This window comes from Lissotriton helveticus, chromosome 7, assembly GCF_964261635.1.
Source record: "Lissotriton helveticus chromosome 7, aLisHel1.1, whole genome shotgun sequence".
Classification (NCBI taxonomy): Eukaryota; Metazoa; Chordata; class Amphibia; order Caudata; family Salamandridae; genus Lissotriton; species Lissotriton helveticus.
Genome location: NC_136068.1, coordinates 566,149,674 through 566,175,264, shown reverse-complemented (window position 1 = coordinate 566,175,264; position 25,591 = coordinate 566,149,674). Strand labels below are relative to the sequence as shown.

Genomic DNA, 25,591 nt, shown 5'->3' with positions numbered 1-25,591 from the left:
ATTGTGGGATTTATGGGTACTTTGGTGTTCATTTATCGTTTCTAACTGTGACGGAGTTGGGGGGGAAAAGTACAGACACATTTCCCCTTTATCTTCCTGGGCCTTTATACTTGACTCTTTGCCCTTCTTTCCATTCACTGTTGATTCTATTGTTGGATTTTGTTTTATGTTGCTGGCCAGTGAGGTCTCTTGGTGCTGGTGCCTACTGAGCAATGTTGTTACTTTTTTTCCTTGTTGCTTGTTTTGTCTGGCTTTCCTCAAGCGCTTGCGTTCACGTTTTGTTAAAGAGTTGGTTTGTTTTGGTTGCCCAATGGTCAGTGGCCCTAGGTCTTGACTACCTTGATTGGCTGGATCGTCGGTGCCAATGGGTTGAGGTTGTATGCTTTTAGAAGTTACTGTCTCGGTGTTTGAAATGGTATCTGTGGTGCTTCCTCCCGTTGGATCCTCAATTGTGTCCTCGCTGGTCAAAATGTCCCCACTAGTTGTACGTATCAGGGGATTAGGGGCATTTCTTGCACCAGGATCTTCAATGGTTGTGTGAATCTTGATTGTATTGTTTCTTACCTCTGACAAAATGTCTGTTAATATGGTTGGCAGAGCTGCAAGATGGTTCATTGTTTCAAAACACTGGCATTCGTGGAACATTGTGTGCGGGTCTTTCTGCACCCGTTCGATGAGGGAATTAAACTCAGTTATTTGTCTATCTATTCCTGTTACGTGAGATGCCAGGATTTGCAAAAGGTCAATCTGTAACTCTAATTTTTCTGAGTGTTGGAGTAAAGCTGACGAGATAGTTTCCATGATGCCTATAAATGGAGTCCATAGTGGAGCCTGTACTGGTAGAAAAAGGTCTGATTGATTGCCACCAACTTGGGGACTGTGCCAGGCTTTGTCCTCTAGTTTATTCCGAACGGCGTCTTGTGAAACACCTTCCGGACCTGATCCCGAAGTTGATGTTTGTTTGTACATTGATTTCTGGGACTCTGGGCCTTTTGGTGAAGTTACTTTGATTGGTGAAAAGACGGTGTGATGGAGGTAAGCATCTCCTAATGGACTTTTTGATGGTTTTCCTGTGACCTCATTGCAAATTATTGAGCTGTTCTCGCTTGAGCGGTCGGGTGCTACCTGTGTGCCTAAACCTGCTGGAGATTTTAATGTTTTATCATTCTTAGATAGCTCCTCGATAATTATTGGGCTTTCCAGTGCCCTGAGTCTTTCCGGGATTAGGTGCGCATTGCCGATCAACTGTTCGCCCTGTAGCCTTTCTGTGGATTCTGTGACTGTAATGCTCCTGTCCCATGAGTCGCTGATAGCCGTTCCTATGGATGATATGTGGGCCGCCCCTGGATCGGGCCCCGCTGTACAAAAGAATGGACCCTGGTTTGCTGAGCCTGAACATTTGGGGGGTTTTCCTCTGGTGGCACCGATGGTTCTGTGTGCATTTCCTTTTGGGGGTTGGGGTTGTTTGCCGCTTCTCTAGTGTTTATTTGCCCTTTATCTGTTACTTTGTCAGTCGTTCTTTTGGGGGTTATCCAGGGACTTTGGCTGGTGTCTTGTGAAGTGTTACTCTGTGGCTGCAGGGCTTTCGTTGGCACGCCCACTGACTAGGGCATTCTTTTGTTGCTGATGGCGGACTTAAATATCTGTGCTTGCCGCAACGAAGGCGCCAAGGGCATCGGCGGTGCCGAAGATGTAGAAGGTAAAAACGGTGAGGAAGGTGTCAAAGAAATTAAAAAGTCTGTGATCTTGGCGTTTTTAAGGCCTGGAATTGTCTTTTGTGTCTTGTCGATGGGGGTGCTGACACTCGTGTCAAGCCCCTCTGCTAGTTCTTCATCAAAAGGATCGCTTGCACCTTCACTCATGTTTCTGCGTTGTTGTTGGCGTCTTTTGTGTTTGATTGGCTCTGTTTTAACTCTTCCCTATCTCATGATGGGGAGTTAGTACGAGTTAGGTCAAGTTGGTGCGAGTGCGGGTGCAGGGGATTAATGTGCCTGCACCCCCTCTATCTCCACCTTTCTGCCTTGCCGCCTCACCGCCTGGAGGTTAAGCTCTCCCCTGAGCATTCCCCTGAGCTTTCCCCTGATGTTAGCTTATGTCCTTGTTCCACGCGGCTTCACCCAGTGCAACTACGCACTACGAGCTGCGTGCTGCAGGCTGCGGGCTCAAGCGCGAAAAGTCTTGCGTTGGCTGTGGCGATGCGCGAGGAAATCAATTATAATTATGGATTGTAGGTTATTCATTTTTGTGTTTTTTTTGTGTGGGTGCTGACCACTGACCTGACTCCGCCGTCGTCCAGCGATGCAGTCCTGTACTGTTCTTTGAGCCTCTGAGGAGCAGCCTTGACTCGCCGTTTTCCCCACTTTCTCCACCTGTGCCACCGCCGCCTTCACTGCTCTCACCGCAGCAGAGCATCTCCGCGTCAGTGCAAGCAAGCAAGCCAGCAGGAGAAGCTGTTTTCCTCTGTGAGTGCGGCTTCTTGCGCCACACGACCACCTTGAAAACCGTAGCGCCTCGGCGGAGCTGGGATGACCCCCTGCTCTGGCACTACAACCCGGCACGGGCGCGGCCAAGGCGGGGACCAGATTCGATTGGTCCCCAAGGCTGAACAGGTTGAACAGGGCAAACTCCCCTCGTCACGGCATCCTGCCTCCAACTCCACTTCGGCGGCAGCAATAGCTGCAACGGTCGCGGCGGAGATGACTTTCAGCTGTTCTGTTCTGGTTTGTGCTCTGACGTTGGCTGCTACAATCGCAGCTTAAGTTCCTTTAAGTTATGGTTGTGAATCGGTGTAGTTCATTAGAATTGGCGCAGCTGAAAACGGGGGCTGCAGCAACGGGCTACGTGCTACGGACTTCTTGTGGGCTTAAGCACGCCACACTGCCCGCGACCGTTGCTCTGCTCCGCTCTGCTCCTCTCTCCTCTCTCCTCGCGCCACCGCTCGTATTGTGACTCCTCACTCCTGAGTGCTGCAAAAGATATCCGATTTAAAGCACACTAGTGTCGGTTTATGTCTCTAGATGCTAATGCAGATGTTTCAGGTTTCTTGCATAACTTTGATACAATGGACTGCTGCCCCAAAGAAGATTTTTCAAAAGGCCTTTTTTATTGTTGCTGAAGATCTCAAAAGGACGTTCGGGGCATAATTTGGGTAAGACTGGCCCATTGAGGCTCGACTGCAGAAAGGAGCATCAGTAGGAAGAGTCAACTCTTTTACAATATACGTATTCATAGTGTCAAGTGGAGGGAGAGAAACAAATTTACCTAGACTCACACGCTTGTTGCTTAAGTGCCAAAGCCGGGATTGGAACACATGTATCCGCATCCCGAAGCTTACATTCAATCCGTTATGTAAATAGGTAGGTTTTGCACTTCCACTAACTTACACCAAATCGTCTAAATTCCATTTTTTTAAAGCCTCTTCTACACCGGCCTCATTAGTTCGAACACAGTGGTTTATGATGCACAAATTAATCAGAAAACTGGATGAAGAGTTTTCTTCTTTATTATAAACCATATTTGTGTTGAGCCACCTGTAATCATCCAAGATACGTCGTCTGGACTAGAAAGCCCTGTTATGCCATACTAATGGTAGTTTGGGCGAAATACAAGTGCTAATTAACAATAATACACCACGTTTAGCTTTTTTATATTTTTTTGGCACTGCACATTTAAAGCAAGGATTAGTATATACCAAATATAGACTTTAAATGAAGCATATGCACACCTTTCAAATCACAGCCAAATTCTGGCACAATTGGATTCTTCAAAAACGTATGTGTTTGCTACTTTATAACGCCCTCTTTCTTATCTACTTTACCTACAAACCTCACAACATGTATAGCAGTTCGTCTTAGGGTGACCAACTGGCATGGGTGCAAATTCAGGACAGTGAGTCTAAAAATTCAGGACAAAGGGTCAAAATTCAGGACAAAAATTCAGGACAGAAGGTCAGAATTCTTCCCTGAGAAAAGTTTGCAAAAAAGAATGGGCAAATGGTGCCTTTCCATGAATATTTGAGAAAGCAGGAAGGTTAATGAAGCAATTGTGAAAGTGTAGGTATTACATTAATAAGGAGATTTGACGTAGGGAACCGCTTATTTAGTATAACCACATAGCTGTTAGCTTGTCTGACATGGCTGCCCATCTCTCTCTGCCCTGGCTCCTTTTGAGCCCCAGCCTATGTCTTCCCTGCTGCCAGGCCCTACTGTTTTTGTGCTCTCCCTTATCTCCACCTAGTTCCTCGACAGTTAACCCCTTGTGCTACCTGTATTCCTTCGGTTCCAGTACATTGTTTGTGTGCTAGAAGTCTCCTGTGCTATTGTTTGACACCTTTACATTGCTTGTGTGCTCCCTTTCCACCTGATGCTCTTTCTGGGCCATCTGCCTCCTGTGCCTACACACAGGCATGCATCCACCTATCCCGGCCATGGGCACACCATTCGCCGTCCCTCCAGGTCATATCCACCACCAACATCCATGCATTCACCTGTCCGCCCACACCAAGTCTGCATGTATCAGTCCAACAATACAACTGCTTCAATCTCCCCACAACACTGTAAACACCCACAGCTTTGAACTGCATACTCACCCTTCTGTACATAGCCATCAATCCACACATTCATCCAGCTGTCATATAAATATGACTGTATGGGAACTTATGTGTGTTGTTTGACTGAATGCATATCTAAATACATTTCTCTGTGTGTTTCTGAGTGTATATGTGCAACTTGGTATTGTCTAGTGAATATGGGGAGCTTAGATTTGTTTTTTTCTGTTCATGCAGTATACAACCATGTTACTGAAGAACATTCAGCACATAAACCTAAATAAGCCGTACCTATTGGCTTTGCCAGTGTTTATTGGTATTGTGCCATAAGCAGTAACACCCCGCCCCCCTCTTGTGATGTGTGGTGTTTTTAACAAAGCAACCAAACAACAATGCTGTTAAAAAAACAAAAGAATTAAAGGAATACATTCATTTTAATAATATGGGGAAGGAATGGTAAGTGACAAAATCACAGGGATAGTGCTAAAATATACCTACCTACACAACAAGGGAGGGGTGTGGCGCCGAGGCCAGGGCGACTGACGCTGGAATCTGGGGATCAGGGTTCGATCCACGGCCCCGGCGGCAGGTTAGCCCAGCACCATGTAACTCTGGGCAATAGCTTGCTTAATCTTCCCGACGGCCCCCAGCGCCTAGAGACCCTTACGGGTGATTGTGCGCTTTACAAATGTGGATACTTATGACTTACTTATGACTTACAAGCAAACATGTTGCAGGTTACCGATAGGTTTTCCAGTAGATTCATGAGAAGAGTTGGATATTGCTCCCTGCTGTTGGTACGGGAAATATTCCAAGTAGCACACACACTGGTTTAAGATGTCTCCTGTTCTGGCAGAGTGTCAACCTTACATCTGAGGAAATCTCCCTGAAGTCAAGATCCAACGTGGCCCAAGTCATCATTATCAAGACAGAGCTCTTCACAAGGTTGCCCTCTCCCAAGTACAAAGGAATTCCAGTGCCTTCTAGAACTGAACCCAACAGGGCATACCACAGACAAAAAGCATGTGCAATGCAATAGGTTTTGCATTTACGCGAATTTGAACTATTCACATTGTAAATAACAATGCCTTTTCTTTTTGTTTTCGTTTTAAAACATAAATGTAAGGCATAGTCATTTACAATGCCAATAGCTTAAACTCGCGTAAATGCGAGACCTATTGCATTGCAAATGCTTGTTATATAATGCTGGGGCTTGGGCGACTGACCATTTACTGGCATAAGTATTTTTTAAGTGAATTGGAATGTGGTTGGAGAAGGCTGGCATAATGATGTCCTCGCCATGTGGGCACTCCCTGACAGATTCTGGTGGCCAGTCTTGTTCAGCTAGAAGAATGTAATAACCCTTAGAAAGTCACTCCTAAAAGAGTGCTTTCACTTTTCTTGGTATGTCTCCCTCCATCCGGAGTGTTACTTCATATAACCTATGTGGAGAACTAACCCTGGTGTCTGCAGTTTCAACTTGGATGTATTCATTCAAGTCCACTGTCTCCAGAAGATCCTTCAGGTTCTGGCGAGCTATTGTGACTTCTGCTGCGCTGTCCAACATTGTCTGAGCCCATTCTCCGTTCTTGAGTTGTGTCATCAAGATGCTCGGCATGTCTGATTTTTAGACCTGCTACCTTCTCAGGAACGTGTATCAGTATCTTGATATCTATCAGATTTTCTCAAATTATCCCTGTTCCTGAGGTTATACATCCTTTCAGAGGGCTCCATTTGAGGAGACCTCCCTCGGGAATGAGAACGCTTCTCTTTAGAAGTTTGTTTACTATTTTCCCACTACTTTTTAGAAGGAGTAGGAGTGCTTTTAGTAAAGGTCTTTTCAGGACTTTCAGACAGTTGGGGTTTCACTGTATAATTCTATTATACTTTGTATATTACTAAGTAATTGTTCGTCCGACATTGCTTCAATGTCTGGGTAAGGTATGTAGCCAGCTAAGGCTGACCATGTTGCTCCTGGTCTACCTAGTGTACCAAGCCTGGTAATGTGATTTAAATGTTTTAGGGCGCCTTTGAACCAGAGCTCATGCTCCTGGTATGTGAGTGGAATTTCAATATCCTCAAAAGGAATGTATTCCTCTGGTGGATCATCCTCCTTGTAGAAGTGAAACACATGTGTTACTGGATTTGCTTCAGGGAAGACTGTCCATGAATAGAATACTTCTGTCTGGTGATATTCATGTGCCTCTATCACACAAACTGCCCTACCACCTCTCAGGTTAGGCCATGATTTATAAGTGTTATAGTGATGGCTTTCCTTAAATTTGGAGGAACGACTATAGCATCCTCGTCCATTTCTTGGAAACCTGGTAAGTTATAGGCTGCTGTGGCTTGGTCGCCTGCAGCTCTACCGGTTTCGATATTGTCATCGCTATCCGGCATTTTATTGACTGAAAGTTTGCAGAGCAAGTTTCAAGGAAACAAAGATAAGGTGCACAATATTTTGGAACACTGTATCCTTCATCGTTGAACAAACCAAAAAGCTAATACATAGAATTTTTCGTCCTACTCAGCTATGGCGGATATTATCCCTTACCCATTCCAGATGTCTATTGGAGTTTTACGGAAAAGGGGTCTCTGAGAAAAGCATGACTGAGTTACTCCAGTATCTAGCGTTAAATTAGTGCCTTACCAAACCGTTGGGCGCCATGTAGTGTAGTTCCTATATTTCCAATAGGCTCTGTGCATTGGAATAATATACACTATAGATTGGACATAGGACTGAGGTCAGTATGTCTCTATCGAGTATACTAATCCTAATTGTGTGTGCCAGCTAGCTCAGGGGTCACTAGAAACTTTCCCAAATAAACAAGAAGGGATTCGTTTCTGACAACCGCATAAACATGACAACTTTGTTTCCCCAAGAATCAAAACGTATCTTCAGAGTCGTGGAAACAATAGATAACTATTTCACTCAGTCAATCGTGCATGCTTCGTTTCTACAGAGTCTGCACAGAAATAGAGAGACGGGTGTTTCAATTAAAGGGGTTTATTGAACAATCTTTTTTCTATGCAATAGAGGTGAACTGCTACAATTGTTAGACAGAATGCAAAGTATAATGCGTACAGCGTAAACAGTAATATAAAATAATACTGTAATAGCATTGTCTGTTGCAATTACATATATAAAAATACATACATAAATAACACAGGCTAAAATACTCAACTGGTGCTTCTAAAATACGCTTACCCCAGTGTACCTAACCTAGGTCTAGTACGAGGGAAGAAGTAAGAGTTGTCTTTAGCATAGGTTTAGTTTTGCCAAGAATTGCCAAAGGTTTCTCTAGGTTTTAATCAGCTCCATACCTTAGAATGAGAGAGGTTGGTATCTCTGTCTCGGGACTCGATTTTCCAACACCCCGCAAGTTGAGTCAGAAACACTGGAGCTGGATTTCTCAGCAGGAGGATGACAGCTTCTAATTAGTGCATCAGCTGGAGAGTTGGCTTCCTTCAGCACTTGCTGTAGCGTCGTGCAAGTAGTTAGTCGAACTGCACCGAACCACACCGTGCTTTGCCATAGCAAGTGAAGGTATATTTATACCTTGAAGATTTTTAGGAATGCCAATATTGACGTAAAGTCGGAAATATGAACCTCATGAATGAACCCCTAAGGCAGTGGTTCCCAAACTTTTTTGACCTGTGGCTCCCTTGACCTAATCGGCAGTTGGCCGCGGCTCCCCACTCTTTTTTTACCGGTGGGTGGGTGGGTGGTATGTACCTCCTGTTATCTTCCTTAAAGTAATTGGGACGCATTCTTTCACTCATCCAACCATCCGTTCACTCATCCATCCATCCGTTCTCTCATCCATCCACCCTTTCACTTCACTCATCTATCCATCCTTTTGTCCATCTACCCCTTTCACTAACTCATCAATCCTTACATTCACCCTTTCACTCATCCATCCATTCACCATTTCACTTATCAATTCATCCATCCACCCATTCACTTGCCCATCATCTACCCTTTCATTCATCCATCCATCCATCCATCCTTTCACACACCCATCCACCAATTCACTCACCCATCAGCTGCCCTTTCACTCATCCATCCATCCTTTCACACACCCATCCACACTTTTACCCATCCATATACCTTTCCACCCATACATCCATCTATTTACCTTTTCTCTCATGCATACTTCCATTCATCCTTTCAGTAATCCATCCAGCCATTCAGACATTCCTTCACTTATTTACTCACCCACCTTTCCACATTATGAGCTGAGCCTTTGTCTGCAGAGTTGCAGACAGAAGAGGCCTATCAAGAACGAACTACAGCAAGGGGTGGGGTGTGGTCGTGGAGAGTTCACTATGCCCCTGCACATAGGCAGACTGAAAACGTAGAACTCATGAGTCACACATGATGCACAGTGCCAGGATGTGAGGTTACTGTAACATGGTGTTGTTTCCAGGGCTTTAAGCGGTGTAAAAAAAATGGGGGGTCTCTTCAAAGGGGGTGTTGGATGTAATTAAGAGCGCAGTTTAAAACACCTAGGCTAAAAATCTGCACTTAGCATAGTGTTGCGCCCGACTGGTATTATGTTGTTTCTGTCATTGCATCCAGATATATAATACAGCAAGTATCATTGCACCAACAACAAGCCAGGACTATTGGCTTTGTCAATGGTTGCTAGTTCCTTAAAATATAAAAGCAGCAACCATGGCATTGTTGAATATAATATTGAAAATACTTCAGTTCAAAAATGATGAGACAGTGAAAGAACGTTAACCTGTTTCTTTAAACTTATTTCACAGGCTTCTTTAAATGAAGTGTTCTCTAACATTGCAGCGTGGGCGTTTTACTTTTTTCTTATCTAACAGAATGCCCTTCTGTTAACTGAGGCAGGAGGAGCCCGCCACATGCTCATTCAGTAAGTGGCAATCAGCCCCATACCGAATTTCAATGGGCAGAGGGGCTGCTCCTGTGCTCCTGGAGGAGTGTGAGGCGGCTCCAGCAGCGGGGGTGAGGCCTCTCACAGGGAAGCAGCGCTGCTACCTGTGATGGCCCTGGAATTTACGGACGGTTGGTCACCCTAGCTGTGCGCGGCGCCCCTGGCATCTCATTACGGCGCACTGGGGAGCCGCGGCGCACAGTTTGGGAACCACAGCCCTAAGGAATAGATGTTCATGCATAATAAATGAGTTCTTGGGAAAATCAATATTCAAGCAACGGGAAGTCCCTAACGGTCTTAAGAGTCTGGTTTTCCAAGAAATCGTTGTGATGTAGATGAGCGGATGGAAGTGGCCATGCCTGTGTTTGGGTAGCATGAGCTATGCCGAAATAAGGGCTGGTTTTCTATGCCTATATAAGGACAACGCGAATTGTACCTATATAAGGGCATGAATCGGGAATCTCATACGGAATCTAAAATCGAACACAACAGTGTAACCAGAAGACTGCCGTTGGCACTTAGCGCTGTTTGCTGCGATTTATTTACTCAAACTTTAAAAATAAATACCTTTGGTTCTACTTATTGGATTTGTGTCATTCTGGTGTCATTGTATTAATTAAATATTCTCTAGTTTGTTAAATTGGTTTTCACGTTATTACTATTTGACTAATGTCTAAATAATTTACACATAGCCCCTAAGTTAAGCTTGATAGCTCTGTGTCATAGCTTATACGGGGTGAGCACAGGTTTAGGGGTGAAGTTTATGGTCCACCCTGACAAGAATTGTGATTATTATTTGAGGTGGGTTCTTACCCACACTGGTTAAAGCTATTGAGGAATGTCTTCACTGGATAAAATAAACCCCATGCTGAAACATCATAGAATGGCTGCGTTAGGTTTCTATATATGCCAAATGTAATCAAGTGAATGTGAATTTTTTTTCAGATTGAAGATTTAAAGTCAACAAGCTCTTCTCATAAACCTGGTAAGCAATACAGTTCATTCTGGCCAGTCATTTTGGTTATAAAAGTACTGTTTTTTCTGCTTTCTCAAATCCATTGTTCAGTATGAATGGCGTGTTTCTGACCCATAACTACACAGATGTAGTCACATATAGCATTGTAAATTAACAAACCTTTCCGGTTACTCAGTAATTTGACTTACCATGTTGCTTCATCTTGCTTTACCTGTAACTCATAGACTTGTTGATGTATGCACTTTGGATTTGGGTCTACCCCTTCGTCATGATTCTATGGTTTTCTTTTCTATTTCTGCTTCTCTTTCCCCTTGTGTATCAGCATATTGTTACTCCTTCCAATGCCTCCCTTTTGGCTGGTCTTTTTTTCTCTTGCTTCCTCATTTTTCATGTTTCCCCAGTGTATCTATATAGATTAGAGTGGTTGGTGCACAGCCTATTAGTTTTATATATATATATTTTGATTTGATAAACTGGTAGTTTCCAATTTTTTGGGAGGTCGGGTGCTCTTAAGGTGGCGTGTCCGTACTGCGATCACGTCAAGATCAATGTAGTTAATATGTGCTTCCATACATTGGAAGCATCCCTTGTTAAGGCACTCCTTTGGTTCTATAAATAAAGACTCCGCAAATGCTTTTTCAAAAAGGCTTTTGATTTATTATATGCTTTTCATTCTGAATTCTCCTTTATGGGAATTAGTTTCATTCCATTTAAAAAAAATTCAAGATATTCATAAAGCTCATGGATATACACATTCCTCTGTGCTCCAATGCATTTCGGGCTATTTTGCCCTTCTTCCGGGAGCTTGTCTACAATGGAACATAAAGGACATAGCATCTTTGTACTCGTTTAAATGTACAGCCATTAAGCTTACATCAATAGAAACTATTCAATATTTAGTGCACTCTGAGCCCAGTGTTTATGTGTGACCCGGTCCGTGATAATAGTGTTTGTGCCCGTAATTGTGGAGTCGGTGAAAAAAGGTAGCGTGGACTTGCGTATAATCGATGAAGTTTTTGCAACGTTGTAAGCTGCAACCAAAACGTAACAACATTTGAAAAGAGAGTTCATCACAAAAAACCTAGCGGTAAGCGTGTGGCGTCCACGCCAAACCAATATGTGAAACGTACTTGAAAAGACGCCGAAGAATTACGCGCTGTTCAATTCTGTGTCAGGTATCATTAACGAGTTGTAAGCGGTCACCTGTGTCAATAAAGAACACGCTACCGCGATATATGTAAATAGGGGGCATTGAGTGAGAAGACGGACTAAAAGGGCAGAATTGGAAGTGGCGACCATATTAGAATGGTTAAAATGGCTCGGTGAATCACAGTAAATCGGGGGCCACTCTGAATGGATGTAGGTTTAAAAAAAAGGTAGAATGTATGGTAAAGTGAATATGTAAAAAACATGTGTAAAAATATGCTTAGTCAGTAAGTGCGTATGATGTACGCAACAGTGATCAATGTATGTATGCATACTAATAGCTACATAGGAACTCACATCAAGAGCCTAATAAGGCTAATAACATATGATATATTATAGATAACATGTAAATTCCAAACGGTCATTTAAACCAAATGGTTGCATGGAATTCAATTTATAGATCCAAAAATTCTCTCTTTGTAATAGGTATTTATTATTGTCTCTGCCTTCCTTGTTCATCACAGTTTCCAAGATAAGAAACTTGAGCTGTGAGATGTGGTGTTTCAGTTAATTGAAATGTGATGCAACAGACGATTTCTCATTCTTTGTCATGATGCTTGATTTATGGTTGTTAATTCAAGTTTTTATCTTCCTTTCTGTCTTACCAACGTAGACTTTTCCACATGGGCACTTCAAAAGGTATATTACGTTGGCTGTGTCACATGTTGCATTTGTTTTTAATTTGATGTTAAACCCTTTCATAGGGTGGGTTATTGAGCTTCCTTTAATAATGTTATTGCAATTGTTGCAATTCATACAGGCTCTGGTGCCTTTGTGTTCTTGTGTGTGTGGTGTCTCTCTGCTCAATAGTTCTCCCGGGTTGTTATTTCTTGAATATGCGAATATGGGAGGTTCTGCGAACAAGGATTTGAAATCAGGTTCCATGCTAAGGATTGGCCAGTGCTTCAAAATTATCTTTTTAAAAGCTGGACTCAATGTTGAGTACTTCGAGACTATGACTAATCTGGTATTCTGTGCCTTTTCAGTGTTTTTCAGTAGATTAATTCTGGGAATGAAAGCTACATGTTGTTTGGCTTGTTCCACATTATTTTTTGGGTAACCCCTCATTTCGAATCTTTGTCCCATTTCCTTAATCCTTAATTCTGCTTTGGACTCATTGGATGTTATCCCTTTAGGGCGTATCATTTGAGAGAATGGTAGATGGTGTTTAAGAGATGTTTGGTGGAAGCTGGAGTAGTGTAAGGTGTTGTTTCTATCAGTTCATTTTCTGAAAAGGTCAGTCTCTAAACATGTTCCGTTCAGGGTGATTTCCACATCTAAAAAGGTTATTTTTTCTTTTTGTATCTCCCATGTGAATTGAATTCTGTCATCAATGTCATTTAAGGCAATTAATGCCTCCTGTAGTTTCTCTCTGGTGTTGTTCCATAGTATAAAAACATCATCGATGTATCTTACTAGCAGCTTTGTGTTGTTCTTCCAAGTGGGGTTCGGATATATATAGGTATCCTCGTACTGCTTCATATAGATACTCTCATATATCGGTGCTGCGCAATTCCCCATAGAGGTTCCGGAGAGTTGGAGGTACCATTCGTTTTTGTATTCAAAGTAACTTTGGTACAAGGTGAAAAGCACTGTTCCATTAAGAATTTTTGCATGGATGGTTCGATGTCAGTATTTAGGATTGCCAATTCCATCGCTTCCATCTCTCCCGAATGCGGTATTGAGGTATATAGCGATTTCACATCCGCCGAAAGGCAAAATAGCCCGAAATGCATCGGAGCACAGAGGAATGTGTATATCTATGAGCCTTATTTTATTTTATTTTTATTTTTAATTTTAGAAGTTTTCTATAGTGCTGGCCAGACCCGAGGGTATCGGAGCGCTTTATAGAGGATGGAGAGAAGACAAGTACATAACAATAAAGCAAAATAGAGTCATACATGTTCGGAGGTTAAAAATTATGTAGCGGCTAAGGTGCGACTTCGAGGTAGCGCGGTCAAAAGTTCAGGGTGTGCTGTTGAGGTGGAGCAATCCGGAGACATTTTCGATTCATAGTATTCTCGATGCAAGGTCAAAGTTGTTATTGAACTTCTTTGAGCCAGGACAGGCGTGTTAGTTACGTAATTGAGTTCGGGAATGCACGGTTGAGGTAGAGGATTTTTAGTCGGCACTTGAATTCTGGAAAGGAGGGGGTAGTTCTGATGTCCACAGGGATGGAGTTCCAGATTTTAGGAGCGTTACCTGCAAAAGAGCGGGCTGCAGTTTTTTGTTTACGTGTTTTCAGGGGGATGAGTAGGAGGGAGTTTGAACTTCTGAGATTTCTGGAGTGACCAGCTTTCTTAAGCTTAGCGGCTAGGTATTCTGGTTTCCCAGTGTGAAGGGCTTTGTGTGTAAGGCAGGCAGTTCTGAAGCTAGCGCGCATTTCCACTGGGAGCCATTTTCGATCTCTGAGTGCGGGAGATATGTGGTCGAATTTCTTTGCACCGGATACCATTCTGGCAGCTGCATTGAGGGTAGTTTTTAGTGGCGCTAGGTGGGAGAGAGCTGTTCCGGAGAGGGTTGCGTTCCCATAGTCCAGTCTAGACAGCACCAATGATTGGGTGGCTTGTTTGAGATCTCTCTGCGGAATGTGCGGTTTGATTTTATTGAGGAGCTTCAGATTGAGGAAGGCGCTCTTAGCGGAGTTCTTGATGTGGTTCGTCATTGATAGTTTGTGGTCAAGGGTGATTCCAAGTGATTTTACAGAGTTAGTCAGGGTGGGATTCCCATTGAGGGCTTTGTGAGTTGTTTGGTGCCTGACGTCACACGCCGACAGGAGAGAGCCCGCTGCAGCAGATCACACACCGCGGACCGCGGAGCCAGGAAATGAGAAACTTTCACCGAACCGCGGCGGTTTTTCACCGGCTCCCACTGCCATCCGAAGTCCGCTTGCATCCCCCTGCATCCCCCCTGCTTGAGAATCAGTTCCAGCAGGGGCTGCCGGGGGCTGTCAGTGAGCCGCGGGTCCGAGCGGCGGCTCCAGGCTAATGTTATGTTATGTTATGTTAATGGTGGTACTTTTATAGTGCACAGCTACTCCGAAGAGTGTCCCGGCGCTAAAGATCATCACTGATCCAGAGTGGAAGGCAGAACAGGAGGAGAACTAATAGCAGAATGTAGTGAATTATTGCGTGAACAGCAGAGTCTTCAGATCCTTCCTAAATGCCAGTAGATTGGTGTTGGATCTGAGAGACAGAGGAAGAGCATTCCATAACCGGGGGGCAAGATGTTTAAAGGACCGCCCCCTGCAGCGCGCACGTCGGATCACTGGGGTGACAGCCCTAGCCTGGGTGGAGGATCGCAAAGATATGGAAGGCAAATAGAAGCTGATCCGTTTCCGAAGATAACAGGCACCTGTATCATGAAGGTCTTTAAAGGCAATGGTCAGGGCCTTAAAGGTGATCCGCTTCTTAATGGGCAGCCAGTGAAGGGTTCTGAGGAGATCGCTGGCCCTGACTCTCCTAGTGAACCCATAGATGGCCCAGGCCCAAGAGTTTTGCACAACCTGGAGATGCGCAAGAAGGAAGTCCGGAAGGCCTAGGTACAGTATGTTGGAATAGTCTAGGCGAGAGCCTATCAAGGCCTGTACCGTGATCTTTCTATGCTATAAAGATAAGAGCGGCAGAAACTTCCTTAGCATCTTTAAGATTGCAAAACACTTGCCGGCCAGACCAGCCACCTGAGTTTTGAAAGAGAGGCTGTTGTCGATCTGGATGCCCAGATTTTTAGCAGCCCCCGAATCGCTGGCGGGAGGGAACATGGCAGGAGGCCACCACTCCTTCCATCTGGGGATCACGGGGCAACCGAAGAAGAGCACTTCGGACCTATCGGAGTTGCACTTGAGGCTATTGCGACTAAACCAGTCAAACATTGCCCCAAGGCAACCCCGGATGGACGTCCCATCAAAATCGCAGCCCTTGTCGCAGGTGAACAGGAGTTGTGTGTCGTCCGCATACGACACGATCTGGGCTCCACAATCCTCCGCCAATGCCGCCAGAGGGGTCATATAGATGTTAAAGAGCGAGGGGCTCAGAATTGAGCCCTGCGGTACTCCGACCTCCAAAAGCGGCACTGCGGCAGAGAAAGGGGGGGCCCAGATAGTTTGCTGGCGATTCGAGAGAAAAGACCTAAACCACCGGAACACCGTCCCCCTTAGACCAATCTCCCAGAGTCTAGAAAGGAGACGGTCATGGGGGACGATGTCGAAAGCCGCAGAGAGGTCAAGCATAACCAACATGGCTTTGCCTCCTCTGTCTAAGGTTTCCTTAACAGCCTCGGTGACCTCGAGCAACGCTGTTTCCGTGCTCAGATTGGAGCGGAAACCGGACTGCGACTTATGTAGTATGTCGTTCGTCTCAAGAAAGTGGGACATGGTAGTATGGACATGTTGCTCAACCACTTTCGCAAGCGCTGGCAGGAGGGAGATTGGTCTATAATTGGCATGGGATTCCGGGTTCAGGTTGGATTTCTTTAGCAATGGCAGAATAAGAGCCTGTTTCCACGGTTGGGGAACCTCACCCGTGCTAAGAGAGAGATTGAGTATCGGGTTAATAAGATGGTTGAGAGTAGGGGCCATTTGCGCGAGGAATTTAGCAGGACAAGGGTCTAAAGGGGAGCCAGATTTCAATTTGGAAAGGAGATCCAGGGAAGCCTGTAAGGTCAAAAATGGAAAGTTCCAGAGGGCGGGGCCCGCAGAGATCGGGCAAGGGCAAGGGGAAGGGGACTGCCAATTAAAGGTGGTAAACGTGTCTGCCTTTCCGAAGCAGGCCTGGATAGTCCGAATTTTGCTGGCGAAAAAGTCAGCAAGTTCGGAGATCCAGGACTCTGAATGGATGGAACTGGGGGTGCATCACGGAGGGGAGATAAAGTCCTTGACTATCCTGAAGATTTCTTTACAGGAACTGGAAGCATCTTCAATCCTACTGGCCAGATAGGACTTTTTGCCAGCTATAATGTCGTGGTGATAGTCTCTGACCATAGCCCTATAAGCTTCCTTCGAGCTGGCGTCATAGAGCTTACGCCACTTCCTTTCGGCTTTTTTACATTGCCGTCGCTTATCGGCTAGCGCCGGTGAAAACCAAGGGGCGGAAGCTTTCACTGAAGGTGTCCTGGGGGGCCTTGGAGGGGCTAAGACGGCTAGCCGTAGAGTCAGCCAGAGTTGCAAGAGCTAATCACGCCGCTCCAGCTGCCTCAGCCCGCCCTGGTCCCAGCCCGTCCTGGTCCCGGCTCGTCCTGGTCACGGCCCGCCCACCCTGGAAAAGTGACTACAACGCCGAGGGTAGTCAGGAGCCGTGGGCGCAGGGGCTACAGGGCTGTTCTGATCCAAGCCCAGTTCTCAGGTTCTCAGCCTGTCCTCTCCCTATGCCTCTCCCTATGCCAGTGGCAAAAAAGGCTGGAAAAAAGGCTGAGAGCATCGGAAGGCTGAAAGAATCGGGAGACCAAGCGAGGAGTGAGTCCGGACAAGCGAGGAGCAAGGAGTAGAGAGGTGAGCGGGGGCTGCGGGGGCAGCAGTTGCTTTGCTGTCTTCGCCGGTGTCACCTGGGGGCTCTTCGCCGCTCTTCTCCGCTCGCTACAAGCCCCGCAATTCAGGTCCCTCTGCTCATTTGCCCGGTACTGAGGAGAAGAAGAGAAGAGGCGGAGCGGGGGTAAAAAGTGAGGCTGCACACCTGGAATCTTTTCTACTTATCATCCCCACTCACCTTAATCGACCATCGACCATTGGCGAGGCACAAGGTCTCCCGAGAGAAGGCGAACCTACAAGCGTGAGCGCGACTGCCGGTAGAGGCGGCCGCTAAGTAAGAGCCCGGGGGGTCTGACAGGCAGTCCGACTAGGTCTGACTGACCTACGGCCCCTTTGCGCGCTCCGCTCCGCTCAGCTGAAAACGCAGCCAGCTTAAAACGCAGCCAGCTCATATCCAGCCAACTTACGGACAGAAAACTAGCGAGCCTACCATCATCGCCACTAACGACATGAGGTCAGGAAAGGCCAGGGGGCCACTGGAAGTCAAACCAAAGCCCACAGCAAAAACGAACGAAAAACAGGGAAATGGGAAAGGGCACAAGAAAAAGAAAAGGAAAATGAGCGCAAACTCGACTACCAGCACGGATCTGAACCTCTCCACATCAGAGCAGGCACTGGGGCTGAGCTATAATACAACAGAGCAAGGATCCCTAACGGTCCTGATACCAGAGACCGTAGTAAGTGCTTCACAAACTGCTAAAAAACTCTATCAGCCCAAAATATACACAAAGTTTGAACTCCTAAAGGACGCGGGCACAGCGATATTCTCGAGTAACAGGCACCTGTCCGAACTGCAAACACCACTGCTTCCTGCTGTCTTGGGATTAGCACGCTCATCGCCACCACTGCTTGTACCCGAAGGCCCGTTGGCACAAGGGGGCCCTTCGTCGGATCCTGCGCAGAGCAGTACCTCGGGGCACGGGAATGCTAGCACTCCTTTGGAGACCTCGAACGAAAGAGGGAAGTTTTCTAACTCCGCCGTCTAAAACCAGAAGATTCTGCACGCACACCCAGCTGGCTTGGTCCTTTGCAGCCGGGAAAACACCTTATCAACCCCACTAGATGACCTTAAAGTCAACCTGAAGAAGAAACTCATTTTAGTCCAAATACCAGCTGACAAACTAGACAGCTGCCCCACTGAAAGGGCTCCTGGGGCAGGCCTACAGACATCAGCACCGGTTCCAGCAAAAGAAACCGCACCATGTCCGGAGCTGGACTTGCAATCCAAGAGCCATACTCATAGTACACCCATCAAGTCTCACCCAACGGCTGGACGCGCTCTATCACCCACAGATCAGGAAACCCACAACTCAGCAAGAAGCGCCTCTGGTATGGAGGCTGCAAGTTCTCACGACTCCAGTAGCAAAGCCGAAGCAAGAGCACTAGTGTCCTATCTCAACACACAAGAATGGGAAGATATGCTAGCCACTCACACACCTGATCCCAAAGGGACTCATGCCCCTGACTCACCTTTGGCAGCCAAAAACCTAAACATGCCCGGCAACGACTTTAAAGAGAATGAGCGGAGAAAGGAACAAAACATCGGAACGTGGAATTCACTGCTAAATACAATCCAACTAGCAGTAGATACCCTGCAATACCAATCAGAGAAAATGGAGCTTCAACTTAATCTTCTCAATACACTGGCAGTCTTTACAGCTGGCATCGATGACAAGCTAGGCAATCTAAACAACCTGATTCTGAGAGCACAATCAAACACCTATCTGAGCTGCAATTGCAGTCAGGCATTAGACAAAGTAGCCTCACTGCCTTCAATGCTAACTGACCTAATAGGAGATATAAAGACTCTACATAGAGGATACGCAATTAAAGAAATGGGGACCACTAACCCTGAAACAGGAGACATCAGGAGTGAAGCATCCAGAACCGCAGCAGAGCCAACCACCCATTCCGCACCCGCAAACGAAGAGACAACCCTAACAGGACAGGAGCTCTCGCAAAAACTCAATGCCAAACAGCGATGCCAACAAAAAAGAAAAGGGCGTAAGCAAAAAACTGAAACATCCACGTCTAAATACTTCCCCATCTTCTATGACACAAAGGAGAGATCTTGGGATAACACAAAAAACGCTAACCCCACAGATAGCGAATACCACTTGCCCCTAGGCACAAATCAGCAGCAGCATAAAACAAACAGTAGCCACCCGAAGCAAGAAGGGCAAGGGTCCCAAGGACCACGGGTAAGAGACCAACCGGAACAAATAGTCGGAGTAAGAGAGGCGGCAGCAAAGATCAATCACCTTATACTGCCAAACTGTGCCAAGAACAAGACAGCAAGGGCCTCTGAGGATCAAGCGGGAGTCTCAACACGGCAAAGCAAGGAGCCTCCTCTCCAAATGGAAAGGGGAAAACCTGAACCAACTATCAATCAAGACTCACAACCAATAAATGTTAGCAACCACCCTCTCAGGTTAAAGGCTGAGGTGGGGGACAGGAACGGAAAACTTGGACCATCGCTAAGCCAAATTTACGGAGCCCATGTCACAGACACATCGGACTTCACTAATCACCCTGTTTCTAATCAAACGGAGCGTCCCCAAGCAAAACGGACATCCGAAACACGAACAATATCAAAGCAAATGACTTCATTTAAAGCATCAACAATCACCGCCAACATGCCAGGTGAAGGCTCAACCTCGGTACCTCGCGAAACTCATACAGGCCATGCATCACTAGCTCAAGTACATCACTCACAATACAAGGAGGTAGGAAACACCAAACAAACAACAGAGATGTTGGTCTTTTTTCCGGAATATAAGTCACAAGGGCAGCATGACACGCTCAACCGTGGCAACATTCTTAAACTAATGGAACATATTCCCAGCCTGGAGGGGATAAGTACTAAGGACTTAATCTCGGTTGAATTCTTGCCCGCCGCAAATCGAAATAGCCCGGAGGGGACCAAGACCACCTGGTCTTTCAACAATGTCGCAGAGTCTATTGCAGCAGAAGCAGAGCAATTTAAGAACTGGGGCATCAAGCTGGACCCGATACTAAAACCAGCCTACCCCTCACCCCTACAGAGGAGGACAAGCTCAAAATTGGAGGCAAGACAGGCAAACACCCTTAGTGTCCTTAAAGGCGCCTTGGGAAGTTCACCCAAATAAAAGAGAGAACATACACTGGCAGCGTCCGGAAGACAGGCCGAGGGCGGTAGTGGGCTCGGAACTAGCACTCACATCAAGTGGGAGAAGTCCAGTGCAAAAGCACCATCAGATCCGCACTCCCATTATGACTAAGCCCCTGAGAGGAAGTCCGACAATTAAAAACACACGCAGCCCTCGGGGATGGACAGAAGCGAGCACAAGGGGGGGCGCTACATCAAAATCGAGCACTAACAAGAGAAATTCTCTCTCGAACGATCTTCATACGTCCTGAAGAGGACTGATGCCACCAACAAATGAGAGATGGCATAAAGGGCAGTGCACCATCCATAGGCATCTGTTCTTGGAATATAAACGGCCTAATCTCAAAAATGGATGACCCAGACTTCCAAAAGTACATCTCTCTATTTGATATAGTAATGCTGCAGGAAACCTGGCTAACATCTACACAACACATCACGGGCTTCACTGGCTATTCAACAGCAGCAGTTAGAACCAACAGATTTGGCCACCAGTCAGGAGGCCTGGCTACATATATATCCAACACAACAATATCGTCGGCAGTTCTCATGAACTCGTCCACATCCTCAACCTTAACAGTAAAAATAAAACTGAAGCTCTGTAACAAAGAAGAAGAAATATGCTTTGTCAATGCATACGTCCACCCTAAACACAGAGGTAAAGACTCCAACACAATTTCTAATCAACTCACGGAGTATATCTCCCAGATGGAAAAGCCATTCTTTCTCCTGTCAGGGGACTTCAACCAAAACCTCCTTGGCTCATCAGCAGAGGAAGAGGTCTTGGCTCTGAATAAAATGTACACCATACCACCACAAAGCTCCCCGCAAAACAGGAGAAAGCACCAATACAATTCCTTTCTCAAAGACTTAGAACATTTAAATCTCCGGGCACTAAATGGTAGATTCATGACAGATCGACCTCCAGTAGAAACATTCTACTCACAAACAGCCAGCTCCATCTTGGACTATACATTTGTCAGTCTGGCACTCTTCCCCTACATCTTGGAATTCAGAATGGGGGACAAGGGAGAAAGTGACCATCGTCCCCAGGAATGCCATCTGACATTAAAGTCGCCTATTACAATCAGGCCAGACAAAACGTTAGGGGCGATCTATACCATAAATCGAAAAAGGATCAAATGCACACCAACTAACCTAACAACTCAGGCCGATACTGCCCTTCAACGATATAACACACACAAACCAAATTCAGCGTGGGCATATCCCACACTGGGAGCAATACACAGGATCTTTGCTAAAAGAACTGGCAAGCAAGACCCCAGCAAAAATTAACTTGCACAATGTGAGCAGTAAAATCCAACTCAAAAAAAGGACCGAGAGCAGAATTAAGGCAGCATAAAAGATTAGTAAATTCGCCCTTACGAATGCTAAGATCAGCCCCCGACAACGCACAGCTTCGGACAGTGTTGAAGAAACAAAGAACTGAGCTCAAAAGCATAAAATGGAACATAAAGAAAGACGCTGAAAATGAGACATGGGCAAAATTATTACACCACAGCAAAAGTAGTAACAGCGCACGCTTTTGGCAATCAGCAAACAGGATCCTACGACCACAGCATAAAGATCTAGGCTCGCATATTCTGGAAGAGTCATGGATCAATTACCTCTCTAGCCACTTCAATGACCAGCCGGAACACGCAGGAGCGCAAAAAACGAACACCACAGAGCCTAACTCCACAATGTTCGCGTTGAAGGCCCTGACCAAGAGAGAGCAAAGCCTACCCAAAAAACATCTCGGATACAACAGCCGGCCAGCAAATAGCAATCATAAAAACACAGATTTGCAAGGGCAGGAAGGAAGGTGCTCCGGGTCCAAACGGTATTCCGCCAGCCCTATTTAAGGAAAAGATCACAGAATGGGCTACCAACATGCAACCGCTATTCTCGGAAGTAAGACTCTTAGACAAAATCCCAGAATCTTGGAGAGGGTCGACGATTGTCCCCATATTAAAAAAAGGCGACAAAATGGACCCTAACAACTACCGACTAGTAGCCCTCCTCGATAATGAGGCAAAATATTTTGCGGGAACTCTCTTAGAGGAAATTGCGCTATGGGCGGATTCAAATCAGATCATACCATTGAACCAGACCGGTTTCCGGAAAAATACTGGAACAGCTACCAATATTCTGGCCATCTCTCTAATGATCGATGCAGCAAAAACAAAAAAACTGCAGCTGCATATGTGCTACATCGATTTCAGTGCAGCGTTTGATAACATCGAGAGAGGCAGACTTTGGGGGAAACTGGCACAATGGGGAATACCGCAGCCGATTCTAAGCATGCTGAAGCTTCTACACTCTGATACCTGGGGGCAGGTGAGCTAGGAGGCGGCACACACCTGTCATCTAAAGTTCGTACCACCAAAGGCCTGAAGCAAGGGTGCGTGCTTGCCCCAATACTGTTCAATCTGTTTATGGCGGATTTATCAGACTCACTCAACACATGCAACTCCCATTCCCCGAGGCTGGGAGGGAAAACCTTGAGCAACCTGCTGTACGCGGACAACGTTGTGCTACTTAGCCATACCTACACCGGCCTCCAGCAGCTTCTGATCCAAATGCACAGCTACGCCACGGAAAACAAACTTAAAATAAATCTGAGTAAGACACGCACCATGTCGATCAACACCAAGAAGAAGCCTCAGAAGTCATGGGCACTAGGCGGTCAAAAAATAGAGTCGGCACTTGTTTACAAATACCTGGGAGTTCTCTTTGACAGAAATGGCACCTTTGCACAACAAAAGCAGGAAGCAAAAAGGAGAGGGGCGTGCATCGCCGTTACACTAAAAAACATAGCCAATCAACTGATGGGGCCAATTCTAACCCCCTATCTGAGAGTTATCCAGGCTAAGCTACTCCCCTCTATCTGTTATGCCAGCGAAGCGCTTCGTGGGAGAGACTCCAAGAACCTGGACACAATCCAGACAAAAGCCTATAGAACAAGGTTTTCCCTTCCATCCTACACATCGCTGGCCCAACTTAGGCTGGAATTTGGATTGCAAAAGCAAGCCCTTGCCAGACAGGGAGCGTACATCAACTGCTGCCACAAACTCTGTTCGGCCCCCACCAACACTCTAAACTCACTGCTATGGCAAGACATTCAAAATAGGGATATATCTCAGGCAAGATCCTACCTGAAGACAGCTCTGGTGGCTACTAATCTAACTGTGATTTGGGACATGCAACTCGGGCACAACCCATTAAAAAAACTAGTCTGGAAAACTGTTAAAACACTATCCTTACTAGAGGACAAGGCCACATTCGCCAAAAGAAATCATGCCTGGATGTCATTAAACTCTTATAAAATGCTGACACCACAACCTTACTTCAGCCAGGGTTATCCTAAGACAACAAAACTGAAGTTCTTGAAATACAGACTAGGGGTTCTGCCCAGCATAGAGTATCTTCCACCATGGCTCAGGAGTAATGGCCACGAGGTTTGTCCGTTTTGTAACACAAACAAGGGCAATATACTTCATCTGACCTGCCTTTGCGAAGAGCTACGGCCAGCCCGTCAACAGCTCTTAAAGGCCCAGCTTAAGCAGCTAGGGACTTGTACGAGAAGGCAAGCGGTCCTCGCCTGCCTGAACCCTTCGAACACGAAACTGAATTGCAGATACGTTAAGTTCCTTGCAATGATCGAGCAAAAACTGTCAAAATAAAAAACTTTCGATCATTGACACAGACAACATGTAGGCGGCCTACAGGACTCACGGGAATACGCTGCCCGTCATAAAGACAATTGCTCCTGGCTAATCAGACTGGGTTCCTCTGTGCATGCTTTTTAATGACGATAACAATGTACACATTTTAATGATAATTTAAAGTCCGTTTTCTACTGTTTTGTACTACGCTTTGCACTGGTTTTAATTAAATATGCACAATAAATTTACTTACTTACCATTGAGGGTATCGATTGCTTTTACCCATTCAATGATTTGCGGGTTGTCCTCCTAGTTAGAGATAAGGAGGATCTCAGTTTTTCCCTGATTGAGTTCGAGGTGGTTCATTGCTAACCAGTCTTGCACTTCTCTGAGAGTGTTGTTGAGCCTTAGAATGTCATTAAAGGAGGAGGTTTCCAGGTAGATCTGGGTGTCATCTGCATAGAGATGGAAAGGGATGTTAGCTTTTTTCAGTATGGTGGTGAGGGGTACAATATATATATGTTGAACAGTTGCGGGGAGAGAACGGATCCTTGAGGGACACCTCTTGTCACGGGAAGAGGGTCGGATGTGAAGGTTTCGATTTTAACTCTTTGGAAGCGATTCTGGAAGAAGGAGGAGAACCATTGAAGGACCACATCATCCGCACCTACTCGTTCTTTGAGGGCCTTGATGAGCAGCCTGTGGTCTACCATGTCAAAGGCTGCTGACAGGTCTAGGAGGATGAGTAGGCAACAACGATCTGAATCAAGGGAGTTGCGGATGTCTTGAGGATTGCAGTTTCGGTGCTATAGCCTTTTCTGAATCCTGATTGGTGATGGTCTAGTAGATTAATGTTTTCGATCTGGTTGTTTAGTTGGCGGAGCACACATTTTTCTAGGATTTTGTCTAGAAAGGGAAGACTAGAGACTGGTCTGAAGTTATTCAGGTCGTTGGTGTCTAAGCCTGGTTTCTTCAGAAGAGGTGAAACTTGGCCGACTTTGAGGCAGTCTGGTATGATGACAGTTTTTAGTGAGCTGTTTATGATTTCACACCAGAGTGGAGCAAGTGTGAGTTTCAGATCTTTGGCCATTTGTGAGGGAATGGGATCAAGGTTGTGCGATGAGGGTTTGGAAGAAGAGATTAGATTGAGGATCTCGGCTTCGTGGATGAGGTCGAAGGAGGACCAGGTGAATGTGGGACGACCTCCAACAGTGGTTTCGGTAGCTGTGAGGTCATTATCGCGAGGAGGGTAAAGGTTGATGTCAAGGGAGAGTTTGATCTTGGAGATTTTTTCGTTAAAGAAGTTGGTGAAGTTATCATAAAATGGTTTTGGAGGGTAGGACATGGATAGTAGATGGCTTGGAAGTTTGTTTTTTATTGATGTCAAAGAGTTATCTTGGTCTGTTTTTTGCCTTGTCCAGCGCAGTACAGAAGAAGTTTGTTTTTTCGCTATTGATGTGCTTTTTGTATCTTCTTCTTGCTGCTCTAAGTTCCTCATAGCGGCTGAAGGAGGGGTTCTTTCTCCAATGACGTTCTGTGGCTCTAACATGTCTTCTTTCCTCATTGATGTCCTTGTTAAACCAGGTTCTGGAATGGATGTTCCTAGGTTTTTTCTGTTT

General features: G+C 45.7%; 1 protein-coding gene across 1 annotated transcript in view; it reads left to right on the top strand.

The window, feature by feature from the left end:
• The window catches only part of LOC144768753 (interferon-induced very large GTPase 1-like), a 426,778-nt gene that overhangs the window by 213,593 nt on the left and 187,594 nt on the right, over positions 1 to 25,591 (top strand). Inside the window, exon 3 of the mRNA XM_078652646.1 lies at positions 10,402 to 10,441. Within this exon, the coding sequence (XP_078508772.1) occupies positions 10,402 to 10,441 (40 nt within the window). The remainder of the gene's footprint in view (positions 1 to 10,401; positions 10,442 to 25,591) is intronic.